Here is an 18,678-nt window from a genome sequence, read left to right as displayed (position 1 = left end):
ATTATTATTAATGGGACACTATTTACTGTCGACCAATAAACGAGACACTTCGGTAGTAGGTAAATCATATGTCAAAAAAGCTAAATCGTTGGCGTGTGTAATTCAATATTTTGCAACTAGTAAAATATGGTTTTAGAATGAGATGATATGAGTATGACATTAATCAACCTTCACTCGACATCAAGTACAATATAAACAGCAATCTTGACAAAAACAGTTGAAATAAGATTTGTAGAGAATTCAACAATTTCTCAAAAAGGTTGCGTAGACCGTAGCACTATCACCTTCGTAGCACACGCGTAGCACGCACGTAGCGGTGATTAGTGGCGTAATTATTATTAATACAACGCAATTAGTGCAAGATTGCATAGTTATGCCACGTATGTATGGCTTTGGGTGTACGGTGAGGGGTACGATGCGAACGCAACGAGCGATCGAGCATCACATGTGTCCCTGAGGGTTAGGTATATTGCACCGCATACATATTATTCACGATACTCTACGCAAGTTGTCCTTACTTCAATAAAGAAAAAAGTTGTTGTAAGAAAACAACATAATAAACAATTATGACAATTTGAGGGTTTCTGTAGCAAGTGTAGCAAGTAAATTAATAGTATAATTGCTAAACAAGATTTTCATAAGAAAAGACATCAACGTTCTGGCTTTAAAAAAATATTTTTCACATCACCAATTCGAAAACGGGCTTTTTCTTCCCTGCTAGGAGGGATCAAAGTGGCACTTTTCTTCCCTGCTAGGAGGGATCAAAGTAACACTTTTCTGTTCTAGGACGCTATTTCAACATTCTTTTGCGCATTATTTTTTTAGCTCAAATAAAATTTTTAAACATTATAATTACCTCATAGGTGATGTGAAAAGCAATATGTGTCACATGGTAGCAAAATTATTTCCATCTTGGGCGTAATACACTTGAATCCCTCACATCGCTAAGGATTCTACTTTAGACTCCCTCGCTACTCTCGAGATTCTATTATAGAATCCTTCGCTTCGTTTAGGATTCAATTGTACGCCCTCGCCGTAAATATGTCATTTTGCTCCCTTGTGACACAATCTACTATTTACTTTATAGTAAGTACCAATGTAACTAACACGTTCATAATAACATTAATAACACTATTTGGATTTGATGCATGAAAATACATTATGTCAAATGAATGAGTTCGTTAAAATGCCGCTCTATTTCGTATATGAAATGTTAACGTTCCAAAGAAAATTCTCCGACCCAGATAACATATGTGTACCTAAATAAATGCATAAGTAAGCACATTTGGTAAGTTTACTTTTGTAGTTTCCAAGTCAAAAAATGCAGGACATAACTAAATAATATATTATAGGTTATTTTAAACTTCGCTGGTATTATAGACTGTGCGTTTAGTCTTAATTAACACGAGTTCTTGGCGAGCTGACTAATATACTTATACGTAGTGCATGCTCACATTACTTACAGATATTAGCTATAACAATGTTGAGGCGTAAAGTAAGTAGTACGTATTGGTACATGGTTTGCGGAAAGCACTCATAGTAGCTGACTTTAATGTAATTATAATTACGTATGGCTTGCTTCGAATGACGCTATTGTACTATTGATCTTTAACGACCTTCTGCTTACTTCGCAATGCCATACAATGTTGGAACGTAATGAAAGACATTCAAGCGTCAAGAGTAGTGCTCCTGATCTCATTAGGCCGGTTGTCGAGTGTTGCGCGGCGCGTCCCCGGCGGCTCCCCTAGTCGAGTCGTCGAAGAGGATGAAAAACATAGGAGCATCGCATCCGTCCGACCCTCCGCGCCCGTCCCGCGCCCACGCGCCCTCGGCCCGGCCGCCGCCGCCGGGGCGCTCGACCTGCCGTCGCCGCCTGCCGCCTGCCGCGCCGCAGCGACCGCCGCCTCACTCTGCCGGCGACGCTCTCGCGGTCCGCACACGTGTCGCTCCGCAGCGCGCGTAACACCGCCCCGTACCGCGCGCCTGCCCCCGTACTTTAACCGACACACGATTATTATGTTCCAGCGGACTATGCTCCAGCAAATGTCCTCGCCGCCGAGCGTTCACGTCGGCGAGGTCGCATCCCTAGTACGACTCGAGGGCCGCGTGTGCGGCGACGCGTCCTCTGAGGCCTCCTCGGACGCCGCCGAAGATTTTGAACTACCACAGTGCAAGATAAGAAGAAACTATAATTGCACCAAGTGCACATTCTACACACAGAACCCGCGGGTTTATTTAGTGCATACGAGAGACGTTCACTTTGAAAAGTTTAAAATATATGACTGCCCCCATTGCGTTTACGCGTCGAGACATCACCAAAAGCTTGTGAGACACATAAAGATGGTTCATGCGGCGCCATCGCAAGTGATCAAAGCGGATTTGGAGCCTCCGCCGGCGCCCGTGGCTACGACCACAGCGGAGCCGGAGGAGCGAATTGAAGATTTACTCGAAGAAGTTGAGGACACCGAAGAAATTCAATTAGATTTAGAAGACTGCATCGAAGAGTCGATGGACCACTCCGCAGATATGGAGGTCGAGGTCGACAGGGCTGTCGCCGAAGAGCCCTCGGATTTACCGAAGGACAAGACGAAATTTTTCTCCTGCACCAAATGCAACTACGTCACCCACATCCGCGCAAGATTCACCAAACACGTCAAATACCATTCGATGCCAATGATAAAATGTACAATGTGTGATTTCCGTACACCTTACAAATGGAATTTAGATCGACACATGAAGAATCACGGAGGGACGGGGAGTTTCAATTGTTCCATGTGCAACTTCACCGCCGACATCAAGCAGAGTCTGACGGTGCACGAGATGAATCACCACACGCCGCCCGTGGGACAATCGGTCGCGAGTCGCCGACGCAACCGGGTGGGCGCCAGCGACATCGCTCTCGCCGATGCGGCGCGCGCGCTTGTCGTCAAGGAGGAGGAAGGGAGCGGCGACTCGCGCTCCTCGCACGCATCGGTAAGTGTTCCCCTGTGGTGGAGGCCGAGGGGCCGCGCCCTGGGCGCCGCTGGTGACGTCACGCTCGCCCGCTGTTATCACGCCACCGTTGGTGTGCGATTGCACTCAGCTCTCGACCCCTCGCGCTCTTGCATCACGTTTTCATATATCTGTATCATAAGTGCCCATATCTATCTATGCATCATGTTGTCCTCATAGCGCTTGCGCTGTGTGTGGTTTGAAAACTCCACTTATAGAGGAGGTAAGGAAGGATAAATGAAATGCATTAAACTCGGTGCGAAATCAATTGAACACTCATTATAAATGCTACAAATTGTCAATCAAGCAGGCCAAAGGCTCATATTCAAATACACATACAAAAGTTCTAAGTGTATAGGTAATAATGGTTAACGTTATCTCATGGTACATTGTCCTTCCAATTTAAATCCAATAAGACTCAATAATAATCTCAAGTATCATAACGACAAGATTCAATGGACGCAGGTACCTACATTTAATTCGATACTATAGGTACGCAAAAACCCAAGTGTCGTTTTTATTTATCTTTTCCGTTATGCGACCACCTTAAAATAAAAAAATAAGGCTTCGGCTTGTATCGTGTCCTTTGAATCTTTTTACTGAAGCTGTGCGACATCCCAGTCATCCCACAACCCCCTAAAGAGGCTCCGCGACCCCCAGAGGCCCAGACTAAAGGTTTATCGTTATGACTATTTTTAAATATTGCTAATTACTTAGTTAGGGTAAGTCCGGGGTAGATGGCCATAGTTTTTTTAGAACGCGATAAAAAAAATAGTTTACATTAAACTAACCCTACATTACAGTAGGGTAGTTGTAGAGATAGAGCGGTACTGTCATAGTAAATTTTGTAACCACTTTAAATTCACTGCCATCTATCGCATACTTTAAAACTAAAAATGAAGATTTATAAAAATACGTAAAAATATATTTAAATATGAATAAATGTTTTTTTCATTTGCATTAATTATTTTTATATGATTTTGACCCATGTTCTTTCACTGGTATGCGTTAAAATTATAAATAACAAACGAAACAGTCAACGCCCTCTATACGAGAGTAGGCCAAAACTAGTGTCGCCATCTGATCGAGAGTCAAATTATCGTGATTTTCGAGGCACGTGTTTTCCTTAGACTGTATCCATCTATTACGGAGTTATATCTATCTTTGGTTGTAGTGTACATGTAAATAAATCTTTATTTTTTCATAATATAATAATATCATAATATAAAAAAAACTGATCAATTGAGTTTTGAAATTGAAATACCGGCCAAGTGCGAGTCAGACTCGCGCACGAAGGGTTCCGTACCATTACGCAAAAAACGGCAAAAAACACGTTTGTTGTATGGGAGCCCCACTTAAATATTTATTTTATTCTGTTTTTAGTAGGTATTTGTTGTTATAGCGGCAACAGAAATACATCATCTGTTAAAAATTTCAACTGTCTGGCTAACACGGTTCATGAGATACAGCCTGGTGACAAACGGACAGACGGACGGACAGTAAATAATAGGGTCCAATTTTTACCCTTTGGGTACGGAACCCTAAAAAAAAAAAATCTTTTTTTTAAAACTACTGGGACAAAACGATTGTATGTATACCGATATGAATTTACGCAGGCGTCTTAACTAAATACGCACTGTGGGTACCTATACCGAACTGCTATTTAGTCACACATAAGTAGGCCACCCACATAAGAGCTCATGAGAGGAAAAAGCCTTGATTGTTGAGGTCGCCGTCATCGAAACTGATGTGGAGGACTTTGTATATATGCACATAAGTAGGTAGGAGTATTCTACATCTACAGAATGCGCTCCTCTCCATCGGCTCAAGGTCGACCGTCGTCCGACCACTGTCTTCGCTATCGCGTCGCGGCGATTTATGCGTCTAAAGAAAAGACGCCCGCAGATGTGTTAGCTCACTGCAACATTTTAGATAAAACTAGATATTGTAAAAAGGCGATTAATGACATAAATATTTAAAAACGCTGTGACACTTCTGCAATCTAGTCCAATTAGCCTCATGCATGAAGTTTATATTTGAACGAAATATGTTTTATTCGGATGTTTGTTACCGTTATATCATGTTACAAATGCATTTCCGTTTTTAAATTACCATTAAATTACTTAAAATTATAAATAAAAAGTACAAAAATTTGCCCGCGAAAAGCTAGTGAGCGAAACGCTCGAAACGCCACGTGACGTCACGCGTTCGACAGATTAGTGTCATTAGTAGCAAACGTCAGTTGGGCCGCCCAACGTGTGACGTCATCACGCTCTGTCGAATTCGCGCCAAAAATTATGAGCGTTTCAACCGCTCAAAAATTTTTAACATTTTAAATATTTTTTAATAAAATAATGTTAAGGTTTACAAAAGTATTTTTATAATTTCCGGTGTTCCAACGATATAAATTATGAAACCAAAAATAAAAATAAATTCATGCATGGAGCTAATTAAAAGACACCTTATACCTATAGGTTAAGTAAAATCCGTCAAGCCATTGGTATTGTTGGGAATGCTAACGAAAGTAAAACAAATACCAATATACACACGTGATCTACATAAAATAAAGTTTTCCTCCCTTTTTCGTTAGTTATGTAACAAAACTAAACAAAGTATTTGTTGCATTGTCTGTTTACATTCTTTATAGTTTTCGGAGTATTTATAGTTGTCCATTGTCTAAAGGTGACTGTCCGTTTGTAACTGCCGCTGCACTGCAGTTGCGACGTTACGCGGTGCCGCATTACTGTAGCAGCACGACTGCGGCTGTTGCGGCGTGCAGTCGCGACAGCGTTCGTTGATGGCTTGTCAATGTCAAGTCATATAATGTCAGACGTACAAATAAAATACTAATTTACTTTTGTATTTTTACGTGAAGAAGCGAGTGACGATAATGCTACATGCTACATGAAAAAGAAGACCAGTTTGCCTTTCTACAATAGTCAGAGTCCGACGAAGGCAGCTACGCAATATTAATAAAAAATCTGATATTTAATGGTGATCCTTTATTCAGATAATTCAACATTGAATGAGACTTAATAATTGACGAAATACAATCAAATTACTCAAATAAAATTAATGCAGAGGAAAAATTATTCTTAACATTAAGGTAAGTTCACAATGTGAAATTTTCTTCCCCATCCTCTTGCCTAAATGCGTGACCACCGCACACAGCAATCCGACGGAAACGGGACTCATGGAGTTCGTGATATATACGGGGGGAGTGCGCACTTGATCCACCTGCATCACGTATAGGTACTCGGCCGTCAGAAAAGTGCGGCTGGATTTAGAAGTCTGTAATAAACGTCCCCTCAAAACCATGCCAGGTAGGCTCTTTTAGCAGGCCTTTTATTGATTTCTGCAAAGTGATTCGTGGGTTCTGGAGATGACGATGCGACACGTAAGAATAAAATTATCCAATGGTGGGCAGGCAGTCGTTCGGTGTTAGCAAAATATTACAGATTTATCTTTCTAAGTACCATATTAAGCCAATTTTACTTTCCTTAGGTACCAAACAGTGAAGTATGATGAATAAAATAATTTATAATTTACACTTCATATTGTCCAGTTGCAGGTGTGAATGGGCGACGGCACTCTATGATATGACCGCACCATCCATATAAAACTTGACGGGCGAGACAAGAAATCCTTTATGAAGAAAGATATTTCCCTCGCCTTGGCCGATAGAAAGAACTTTTAATAAATTAATTTGAATAATAAATGGTTTCCTCGTGTTGGTGTGAAGAATTACGTGTTGCACTGTAACACAGTTTGTTTAACCCTCATGCCTTGAGACCTCCGCAACTGTCAATATTCTAAATTTTAAACCATTCGCTTCTCTCGTGGTTCAATTTTGTATCGTTTCGTATGTTTGGATATCAATATGTTACCATGAGGTATTAAATAACATCTTTGCCCCTTGTAATAAAAATAAATGATTGCTTCTTTTATTTAGCTCAGGAATGGCTTTGCAATGACAAAATGAGAAATTGTCACCATAAACGACATTATATAATATGATATATTACAATACAATTACAGTTGCCAGGAATATTCGGCAACTATTCGGTATTTGGCCACTTTGCCGGATATTCGGTATTCTATTTGCCTCTCTATCGCTCGTGCCCTGTCGAGCTTATAGCTATCCTCGCAAAACTACGAAAAAATAAAAGAACAGTTTATTTAATGAATCTATAAATAATATCGTCGTATTATTTGAATCCCTAAATCAATAATCTCAAAATACGCTAAATTTGTGAAAGCTGATTCCACAAATCTGCCTTAAGTTATATACCTTAGTTTTATTGGATGTATATAATGTACAAATTTCTAGAGAAGGCGGAGAATGTAAAGTTATAGCAAGAATAGTGCCTGGGCGTGGGCATAGATTTAATAATAAACTATACAATTATTTTCTGGATCAACAAGAGTAGAACCTAAATCAACTTCAACTGAATGCTACTAAACAAAGCCCTCAATGTCAACCTTACGTGCAGAACATGTTGAACATATAATGTATACACTTTTTTGGGAAACAGGTTTTTCGTAAATTAATAAAAAAGTAAAAAATAAGACATGTTTTATTTTTCACAACTCTTTATTAACTTTAGTTTTGTCCGCCATGACCGTGATATCAGCAGCTTGAGCCTTGAACTGCAACTTGTAGGTACCTGGAAATTAGAAATTATCTTTTCAGTTTCATGTTGTATTTTGAATATAACTATGTATTTTTGTATGTATATGATTTATTGCTTGCAAGATGGTTATAAGTTACATATATGTATGTCTGTTTGTTGAATTTAACTTCAAATCAGTAAAACGGAGCTAGTAGCGGACAAGCTGTGTTAAACGGTTTGTCTTTAGATATTCTGGCCACATCATACACAGAAAATAAATAGGTAATAGTGACCCGACCACCAAAATGGACTTTTAAATATTCGTAGTAAAATAATATTAATTTTATACTTACATCGACGTGATCCTCACAGCAATATTGTGTGTAACACTTGAAGTATTCCATTCCACATTTTCATGACAACACTGTCTTTCACGTAGGTCTTCGCGGACTATAATTTTTGTAAATCATTCCCACAAGTGGAAACATGGTTTTTGATATATTAAGCAATCAAAATCTACTGTTTAGGTATTAAAAATTATAAATCAAATCGTAAGAAACTAGCGGTTTAACTGAATTTTTATATTATGACAATTGATGACAATGACATCTTTGACAATTACGTGAGTGACGGATTTATTTACTATGGTTCGATAACTTTTACTATACGATGACATTATTATATTCAGCCTCGCGAGAAGGTCAAACTAAGGTCATCAGTATATTTGTTGAAATATCTTCAATCCTCGATTATTATATCGCAGCAAATGTCGGAAACTGTTTAAAAACCTAATATCTCGAAATGGTTTTCGAAATAGAACATTAAAAAAAAATGAACAATCCTAATTAGAGATTGGATTTTGCAAGTAGTGAGTGAGAAGTGCGACTGTGTGCACGTTTTCCCCCGCAAAAAATGGCAGAACGATTTGTACGGTAAGATATCGCTTGGGCTCCTCCCTTCCGACGTGTCGGAAGCCGGTGTTGCTCGAAGGGTTTGCCAGACTATAGTTAACTTCCGAATTTGACACTCTCTTTTTCGGACCTATCATTCTAGTTTCCTAACTGGCTCTGTGATACTCGTATGGCTCAATATAGATTAGCAAAAAAGTTTACAGTAGTACTACAGTCGCCATCAGATATGTCGGAGCGACCGAGGTGCTAAATATATCTGAACATGCACTCTAGCGCTTTGACAATAAAGGCGTGTTCAGATATTTGTGAGCTCCTTGGCCGCCCCGATATATCTGCGATATATGGCGACGGTACCATCGGGGTTGTTTATCCGTGGGTGTAATAACTCCTTAGAACGTAGTGGTTATATCCTCTTTGCTTAAAACTACTAATATCTGTGATCAAAGACAATTCAGTGCAGGTGACAGATTTGACGTGCGGTCTGTAGCCGCAGTTGCAATAATACACCAAATACGCAAAAATGGCCATGCTACGTGCAGTCGGTCTTGTCATTCATTTTACTATGGAAATTGACAATAACACCGACGTGTCGGAGCAGTAGTGCAGCTGCGGTCGGGAAAACGTTAAAATCACCATATTACGTGCAGTCGATATCGTCATTCATTTTACTATGGAAATTGACAATAACACCGACGCGTTCAGGCCGCTGCAGTAGTGTCGGAGCAGTAACGCAGCTGCGGTTGAAAATGGACAGTCACCTTTAGTCGATGGATAGATTCAGGAAACCTGCCTATAGACAACAATAAGCAACGCAAACAATTTACTGATAACACAATAGATACGCGGTGTCGACTTTTATATCTTTACCGAGGCGTCCGAGGCATTATGCATAAATAATGAGTTAACAAAACACGCAAACATTTGTTTTATATCACAAATTACAGAGCGTTAAGATCCTGTCAATACCTAAAACGCGCGCACACGGTCTATTTGTATTGGAGTAGGTAAATGAGATAGCACTGTCGCATGTTACTGATGGACCTGGGCAAGGGAATAATAAGAAAACTATAGAAATAAAAAACAAGTGCGAGTCGGACTCTCGCACGAAGGGTTCCGTACCACGCAAAAAAACGGCAAAAAAAAATACGTTTGTTGTATGGGAGCCCCACTTGACTATTTATTTTATTGTTTTTAGTATTTGTTGTTATAGCGGCAACAGAAATACATCATATGTGAAAATTTCAACTGTCTAGCTATCACGGTTCATGAGATACAGCCTGGTGAAAGACGGACAGACAGACATCGAAGTCTTAGTAAAAGGGTCCCGTTTTTACCCTTTGGGTACGGAACCCTATAAATGTGGATGATTTGTGTAATAGGTACATACCTATTAGGTACCTACTCGTTAGCAGTTTAGGTATAAATGTTTTGAAATTGTGATTTTAATTGCAGACTTATACCTAAGTCAAAAAAATAAAGACAGAACCGTTTAATGGTGATTTTAAGACCAATATTTGCAATCGAGCCGATTTCGTTCAATCATGTTCATGTATCGACGACTACGGCCACGGTCTTAGAAATATAATTAATATTAACATTTTTTTTTCCCGAATAAAACAAATAGTCTTCTTAAAAAACTGCTTAAGTAACATCAATTTCAAGGACATTGGCTGTTGACAGCCCCTTATCAGAAATATGAATTTACGCTATTGAATATTGACAAATTGGTACTCGTACAGTACAGTCGTACAGTCTAAAAGAAGTGCCTGCAGCCGCGTCGTGCCGTAATAAAGTTACCCCAGGTTACCCCATCGTGCTGCTCCCCGCCGGCGCTATGCCCCCCGCTTGCGTGTAATGGGCCCAAGCCCAAGCTTAAAATATCGCGTTTTGCAAAAGAACACGTTCACTTTGCACGTAAAATACATTGCAGTCAGGCAAAGTGATTTACGCGTAGGTACCCCTTTCTAATAATATAAACAATGTTAAATCGTTAAATGACATAATTAATGATAAGTGCATTTGAAGTATTTTTATTCACACGCATTTATATTTAAGTTCCCGTGTAACAAAACCCGCAAAACAAGTACCTATAGGTACAACAACAACAACATGTCGAGCGTTTTCGACTTAAAATACGTGAGTGACCCGTTATTAATATGTTTTATAAGTATAGGTCTAAGTATACGGTTGGAGGAACCCTACGGAGTTGAAAAAGTGTTTGTACCTGCGCAGTGTGGTGTGGTGAGAGCTATTGCCGGTTTGTTATAGGGAGCCCCGACCGCGACCCGACCACTCGTCGCTCGTTAGGACGTTCCGCGACCAATTCAACTTCTTTTAAAAAGCTTAGATTGTGAAAGTTCTCTATCGTACCTGATAAAGAAGCATTCTCTACCTGACTTATCTAAAGGAATTGTGGACGAGGAGCGCACACGCATTGTCATAATTACCTACATATTTTTTATAGTCTAGTTGTATCCTCTTGGGGTTCAAAGTCCTAATAATGCTAATTACCTCCAATGAAATTTGAATCATAATGAAATGGAACAGTTGCTTTTGTTTTGTTCGATTTTAAAACAAAACAAATTCAACTTTATATTCTAACACATTTGATTCAAATTTGACTGGCAATTTACCTTGTATGGTGGGCCGCTAGAGGTCGTCAAGACTTGCATGTACCCTAAACTTACAGTTTAATTGTATCTATTTGTTTTGTTTCATTTCAGGAAATAGGTCTCCAATATGCAGATATAGAAATGGTGACCTGTACCAGTGATAACGAAACGAGCACTGAAACCGCTGCCAAAAAAGACATTGAACTGGCACAAGATACGCAACATCGACATTCGCCAAACAGCACGATGGGAGAAGGGAAAACAAACAAACAAAGCAGAAAAATACCCAGACCGATACCGCAACTAATACCCCTGAACACTTCGACGCCCAATCAAAATAAATCACCACCAGGAGAACCACCGCTCAAAAAGTTTAAAGAAGATCCAAGTAGAGATATTAATGCAGTTGATAATGTCGACAATTTACCAGCTGATATCACAATTATACCTGTCACCAATGGTACACCCCTTACTACAAAAGAAACCGCGGTGAAAAAGAAAAACGAATCCTTTTTTGACAGACTAAAAGAAAGGTTGCTAACGGCAACCGGAGAGGAAGGAACTTTGACATGCAAAAACTGCGGTTTTGAAAGCAAATGCTTATCAGAACATTCCGTACACGAAAAGAACTGCACTGCAGTATCTGCAAACAAGGTTTTGGCAAATAACACACACACGAGCCTTGGATCTACCCGTTGCCAGAATTGTCGGCATAGATGCAAATCAAGTGCCGATTTATATGTTCACATGCAAACATGCGGCAAAGTGGAGAAAGCAGAAAATGAACAATCAAATGACAGTGAAAACAAACACGTAACCACGTCAACAGCCCATGAAGCCGACTTTGTTAAAGATGAACCACATCCCATGGAGAATGTTGTCTTCGTTTGGAACAATATTAATCCCGATACCGCCAAATTTGAGACGCCGTTGGACATCAATATTAATGATGATTCAACTATGCCCGAATCAAATAAAAACTATGACTCAGAAATAGTTGATGAAAATGAAGGCATGAACTTGTCACCGAGCCAAGCTGCCGGAAAAAAGGTGTTTAAATGTCCGCACTGCACTTTCTGGGCATCGACCGCGTCACGGTTCCATGTTCACATCGTCGGACATTTGAATAAAAAACCTTTCGAATGCTCCCTCTGCAAATATAAGTCGAATTGGAGATGGGACATCACCAAGCACATAAAACTGAAATCAGCAAGAGACCCTGAACACAATGATGCAAAGGTTTTGATGACTGATGAAACTGGACGTAGGAACTACAGTAAATACAACAAGTTCTTAGCAGTGCCCGTCGTAAACGAATATGGAGAAACCGAGTTTGACTATATAGATCCGAACGCATTGGCGAACGGTAGCATGGAACTCGATGAATCATTCAACGAAACGAATGATAATATCAACACAACACTTGAAATGCAACCTCTTAACTTGCAAACTCTACATGGACAGCACAGTATCGAGACAATTGATATCAAAAACGAAGATCTGAAGCCTAAGAAAACGATGTGGAAATGCAAAAAATGTAACTACAAGTAAGTGTTAAATTCTATTACCACCTTCACCTTCAAATCTATATTATGGTATATATGAATTTATAACTAGAGATAGACCAAGCTAGTAAGTTGGCAACGATTTTGATAGCCCAGTCAGACTGTGCAAGTGTTATTTTAAACGTCAAACTTCTATGAAACTATGACGTTTAAATAACCCTTGAGCAGTCTGTGCTATCAAAACCGCTGCCAACTTAGCTTGGTCTAACTCTAACTTTTCTTTATCACCAGAGATACTTTGATTCCAAGTTAAATTAAATTGGTAAATAAAAAACTGAAAGGTTTCCAAATGAAATATAAATAATATAATATACTTACTTAACATTTAATGGTTTGTTTTCAGGGACCCATCGAAGGAAGCGCTACTAGCACACGTCCGCGAGCACTCGAAGCCCGAAGACGGACACGAGGAGAACAAGTCCTTCTCTAAGAAGCTTGAGAACACGCCGGACCCGGCCGACCTGGCCTACCGCTGCGGGCACTGCAACCAGCTGTCCAACTGGAAGCACGTCATACAGGTAAGATAACCTACCATATGTGACATTAGCAGTTCCGTTGCGAACAACACAAGAAATCGACATACATATACCTATATTATGGAGTTACATAGTTTGTACTTATTTGTAAGCTTAATCAGGTGGCGACTGAAAATTTAAACAAATACCTACATTAAAAACAATAACATTACAGCCGCCGTGTCCAAATTTTGTTGAATATTAAAAATTTGCATTTTAAATCAGTATATTTTCTCATCGATCTTCTCTTTTTTTCGCAGAGACACTGTCGTTTGAAGCATGATGGAGTCATCAAAGTTATTACCACGGTCAAACCGAAACCTGATGCCTCGTCATTGTTGAACGAAATGAACGACACTTGCACCAAATGCCCGTTCAAAGCTGCAGACAGAAAACAACTTCAATTCCACATGCAGCAGCACCAGCCGTCGCCCCAGTCCATATTCAAATGCTACTTCTGTCCGTACTTCGTGAAAACTGAACACGATTTAGTGCAACATCTAGCTTTACATGGTGTTACAGACCCAGAAGAATATATCTCCAAAGCAATGGGATGCAAGTCGCCGCTGCCAGATAATCCTGGAAATTCTAGCGGGTCCACCTCAACCAAACGACACAAGTGCACGGAGTGTCCCTACGAAACCAACAGCAAGTCCCAGTTTATGTATCACGAGCAATTCCACCGGCTCCCAGCTGACACCCCATACAAATGCCAGGAATGCAACTACAGCGTTTCCAAGAGACACCTCCTCCATCAGCACATGAGAGTTCACGGAATCATGCCTAAGAAAACTGAAATGGAATTAGAAATGGAAGCGTCCACGTCCTCTTGCAAGATGGAGATTCCTATCGATTTAAACGAAATTCCTTTTGTGTGGGTTTCGGCTAAAAACGAATTCCACAAAATGTACAAATGCCGCTACTGTTCGTATGTAAATTCCCAAAAGTGCAAAATACCAAATCATGAGAAGATTCATTGTATCGTCTTTGAAAATAGTGAAATTACTATTTACAAATGCTTGGAATGTAAGTTTACTTGCGATAATGCCGGAAGGTTGGCCGAACATTCAAGGACGCACGGAGAAATTTACGGACGCATTTACTGTCCAGTCGAAGCCGATGTTCCCGATGAGGAGCAGATTACTAAATTACGCAAGGTTATAGAAACTGAGAAAATAAATAACCCGGATAGCCCCAGGGACGAGATGCTTTTAAAAGATAATGAAGAACTTAAAATATTGTTCTTCTGTCATAAATGCCCGGCTAGATTTTTCATTGATAGTGATTTGAGGATCCATGACAAATTCCACGATCTGTTGTTTGCGAACAAATGCAAGCTTTGTGAGTTTTCAGTGCCCCAAGAGACTGAATTAAACGTTCATGCGGTCCACCATTCCGATGAGTATGCGACGGAAACTAAAATGCTCAAGTTTAAGCACCGATCTCACCCAGCGCACAAGGAGCCGAAACTGGAAGTTGTACACTGCCCGCTAACTTCAGAACTTAATTGGATAGTTTCGCACCGGACGACTAACTTTGAGATTGTAGATTCTTCGAAAAAATGCAACGAGAATAGAGTGCCTAAGCAATATTTCTGCAAGGAATGTCCGGCTAAATTCTTCAAAACTTCTGCGTTAAGTTATCACACGGGATTGCACGGAGGGGATGGCGACCACAAGTGCAAAAAATGTAGCTACACTGTCAAAAACTTAGGAAATTTGGCCAAGCACGAATCGTTACACGAGAATGAAGGAAAAACCAACACGTGTGATTACGAATCCGGAGAAGACAACGATTACAAAAACATTCCATTATCTGGTACAGATCTATTTCAACGGAAAACTGAAGCGCAGAAAAGAGTTGTAAAAGACAACAACAAGTTAGTGAAACCCAACGACCATTTTCCACCTGTATTACAGGCAGATCCTCAATTCGGGTACTTAATGCACGGTAACCCAGAGTTTATCTATCCTACATACATGAAAAATGGCCGCCAAAAAGAGAAAAGATACAAGTGCCACAAGTGCCCATCTGCTTTTGAGAAAAGAGAACAATACAAAATACATTTATCGCTGCACGGATCCAAACAGAGATACAAGTGCGAAGTTTGTGATTATTCTGTAAAATACTATGCCAACTACGTGCAGCACATGAGGAAACATCAAATGAATGACGAAGCACAGGCTGAGAGAAGAAAAAATAACGAAGAGACCAATGAGGCTGAAAACGAAACACAAGAAGATAAACCAGCAAAAGGAAATATTAAGCTAGCGATTAAAACAATGCCAAAGGGGCCAACAAGGCCAAAAAGTGATTTTCAGCAGTTTTCTGTCAGCGACCAACAGACACTCCGCCTGCTACAACTAAGACGGTCTATAAATAATGCCGAAAAAGAAAAGCAACCGGACCCCACTCCCACAAAGGAACGTAAGCTACACATGTGTCTGTTGTGTCCGTACACGAACCAGCGCCAAGATGCTTTAACAAATCACTATAAGAGACACGAAGATAACCTAAATGCCGCCAATGGCATTCATAAATGTCCACATTGTGACCTAGTCGTCGTCCAATCACACTTTCTGCGGGAACACCTCAAGACTCATTTTAATTATCAAAAGCATTTGACCCCTGAATGCTATGCAGCTAGTGAAGGTGTGACTTTTGTCATAAAACAACTCGATGATGAAGATGAAGAAGATACAAAAGATGAAAACAAGAGTGAAAATTTAAATGAAGATATCACTGATGTTGAAGTCAAAGAAGAAAAGGATCATTTAATCGATGCCAAGAAAGCAGCAGAGAACAAAATATGTAATCTGAAAGATATCATTAAAAATGGACAGAAAAATGCTCCAAAATTAAATTTACAAATTGCGGTGAAAGAAGAGACTTCTACTGATCTAGTTATTACTTTAGATGAAAAAATTACTTTCGACTCAAATGATAATAAGATATTTGTCAAACTTAAAACAGGGGAGCTTATTGTAGAGTAATTTTAATATTCCTATATATGATATGTTAGTAAAATAGGTTCATTGTTACGATTATGACCATATTCGAATAACTGGCAGAATAGCTTATTAGTATATAGGTAAGCCAAAATAGGAATTGTTGATATGTTCACCAAAGTATAGCTTGCCATATTAGGTTAACAATGTTTGCCCTTTGCTAAAATTGTATTGATTTGGACTATAGCTACTCATTACATATAGGTAAATGGTACTTAATGTAAAGCAAGTGGTTACGTTATCTTACGACTTTAGGTACACATCTAATACAATCTATAAAGTAAAAACCTTTGCTACTACTTTTGTTTGCCTTAGTCGCTTATGGTAGGTACAGGGTGGCTAGCCAACCAATCGTTTGCGTTACGCTACGACGAAACACTCTCTCATAGCACTAAGTAATATGTAAGTGATAAAGAGACAGAAAGCGTGTCGTTATCGTAGCGCAAACGATTGGCATCTTAGCTAGGGCCCCAGACACCCAAATGGAAATCTAGGCTACTATATGGAACCATGTCATATTGACATGCAGTACAGAAAGTATCAAGGACCTTTTTTATCTAAGCTGGATATCCCGTCTTAAGACTTTTCGTTGATTGTACTAGAAGATGCTAATGTTATTATGTGTAATGTAGAGGTTAATGAATAAAAGGTAACTATTATAATATGGTCGTACATTTCTATCCAAAAGGGTGTTAGATATTATATATTTTAGCGATATAGATAATTAAGTCAAATAGATAAATAAGAATAATTTATATGAGTATGATTATCCAGTAAAACTGGAATATCCTGACACTTTTTGGACATTTGTATGCAGACAACTACGAAATAACAGTTAAGGCTGCTTTACAGTTTTATCTAAATGTGTTGATCTAAATCTATAAACAATTTATATTTTATTACCTACAAACAATCCTGTGCCAAGTATTAGATACGCTGCGATTTTGTAAGTGAGATGTAACAATAAACACTAAACAGCACTGATAACCATTATGAAAAACATGTCCAATCTTTGAATGTAGTCAATGTACTTTTACGATTTATCTACGTTGGTACAGTCAGCAGCAGCTACACACAGACTAAAATAGTACTTATTAATCTAATATTTATCAAAAAAGTGGGTAAGAGCTTATGTACCTATATGTAGGTACTACAGCCTGTATCTGTACTGTATCAAATGCTGACTGTTCACGAAAACTTGTTCTCAAGGCAAAGGCCCATCAATACAATTTCAATAACAATAAACAAATGAATATATAAAAACTTGTTTTAATTGATTAGCCATATTGTATTGTTTATACGACCGGTCTGGCCTAGTGGGTTAGTGACCCTGCTAGTGAAGCCGATGGTCCTGGGTTTGAATCCCGGTAAGGGCATTTATTTGTGTGATGAACACAGATATGTGTTCCTGAGTCATGGGTGTTTTCTATGTATATGTATGTATTTATTATATGTATATATACGCTTAGCATTAGCACCCATAGCCCCAAACATAGCTTTGCTTAGTTTGGGGCTAAGTTGATCTGTGTAAGATGTCCCCAATATTAATTAATATGACTAAAAATCTATAAAGATACTTTTTTTTTTAAGCCTACTAAGTGTCCCACTGCTGGGCAAAGGCCTCTCCCCTTGATTTCCACGACTCCCGATTTGGTGTTTCCTCCGGCCAGTTGTTCAGGAAGCTGTCCAGGTCATCCCGCCATCTCCGTTGGCCTGCCCCGTCCACGCCCCTCTACCGGCATCCACTTGGTTGCTAAGCTAGCCCACCTCTCCGGATGCATGCGGTAGACGTGACCAGCCCAGTCCCATTTGAGCCTAGCGGTTTTCTCGCCTACGTCAGCGATGCCGGTTTTTGAGCGCAGCGTGGTGATAAAGATACTAACATGATGAAAATGTCTAACAGTATAATTATTATGAAGGAAGCCTGATTTTTTTTTATCACTTATAGTATCAAGTTCCCCATTTTGCAATATACAATATTTTGATTAAAATGCATAGTTTACAGAAAACAATTATTACTCAGGGCATAATTGCTATCTCTATACCTAGGTACTATCAGCACTACAATTTAAACTACGCATCTGAGTAACGAGTTTGTAAGTGTTTTATTTGTAAATATATGTAGAATTAGTGGTGGTCAGTTTATATATATTGTTTACGATTGATACGTTTATACGATTGTTTTACAAATATTCATGATAACAGATTCTTAAGCTGTACCAATTTAAATATTTTTATTTATTTGCAAAAAATTGTCACATCTGTGTCATTAAGTGCCATAATCATGGTGCAGGAGCCGGCCACTTTCATTAAAGCTTGAACTACCAGACAATGTAATATTACACACAATACAGACAATGTAAAAATACGGTATCCTTCCAATAAGACACTTCCACTTGTATTACAAGTTACAAGATTCCTTAAAACAATACCAGTTATTTTAAAAAGGTTGAATGAAACTAT

General features: G+C 39.3%; 1 protein-coding gene across 2 annotated transcripts in view; it reads left to right on the top strand.

The window, feature by feature from the left end:
• Window positions 1-17,348, top strand: part of LOC134740947 (zinc finger protein 729-like) — a 46,412-nt gene extending 29,064 nt beyond the window's left edge. The window contains exons 2-5 of one of the 2 annotated variants that reach the window (XM_063673608.1): window positions 2,026-2,973; window positions 11,239-12,674; window positions 13,036-13,210; window positions 13,468-17,342. In XM_063673608.1, the coding sequence (XP_063529678.1) occupies window positions 2,032-2,973; window positions 11,239-12,674; window positions 13,036-13,210; window positions 13,468-16,200 (5,286 nt within the window). In that variant the 5' untranslated portion in view covers window positions 2,026-2,031 and the 3' untranslated portion in view covers window positions 16,201-17,342. Of the gene's footprint in view, window positions 1-1,625; window positions 2,974-11,238; window positions 12,675-13,035; window positions 13,211-13,467 lie in introns of those variants that run through there. The other variant, XM_063673607.1, reaches the window with a different exon arrangement.
• Window positions 17,349-18,678: the final 1,330 nt, after the last annotated feature.

Source organism: Cydia strobilella, chromosome 4 (genome assembly GCF_947568885.1).
Source record: "Cydia strobilella chromosome 4, ilCydStro3.1, whole genome shotgun sequence".
In the NCBI taxonomy this organism is placed as follows: domain Eukaryota; kingdom Metazoa; phylum Arthropoda; class Insecta; order Lepidoptera; family Tortricidae; genus Cydia; species Cydia strobilella.
Note: the sequence above shows the minus strand (reverse complement) of the source record. Positions and strands in the feature narration are given on the sequence as shown.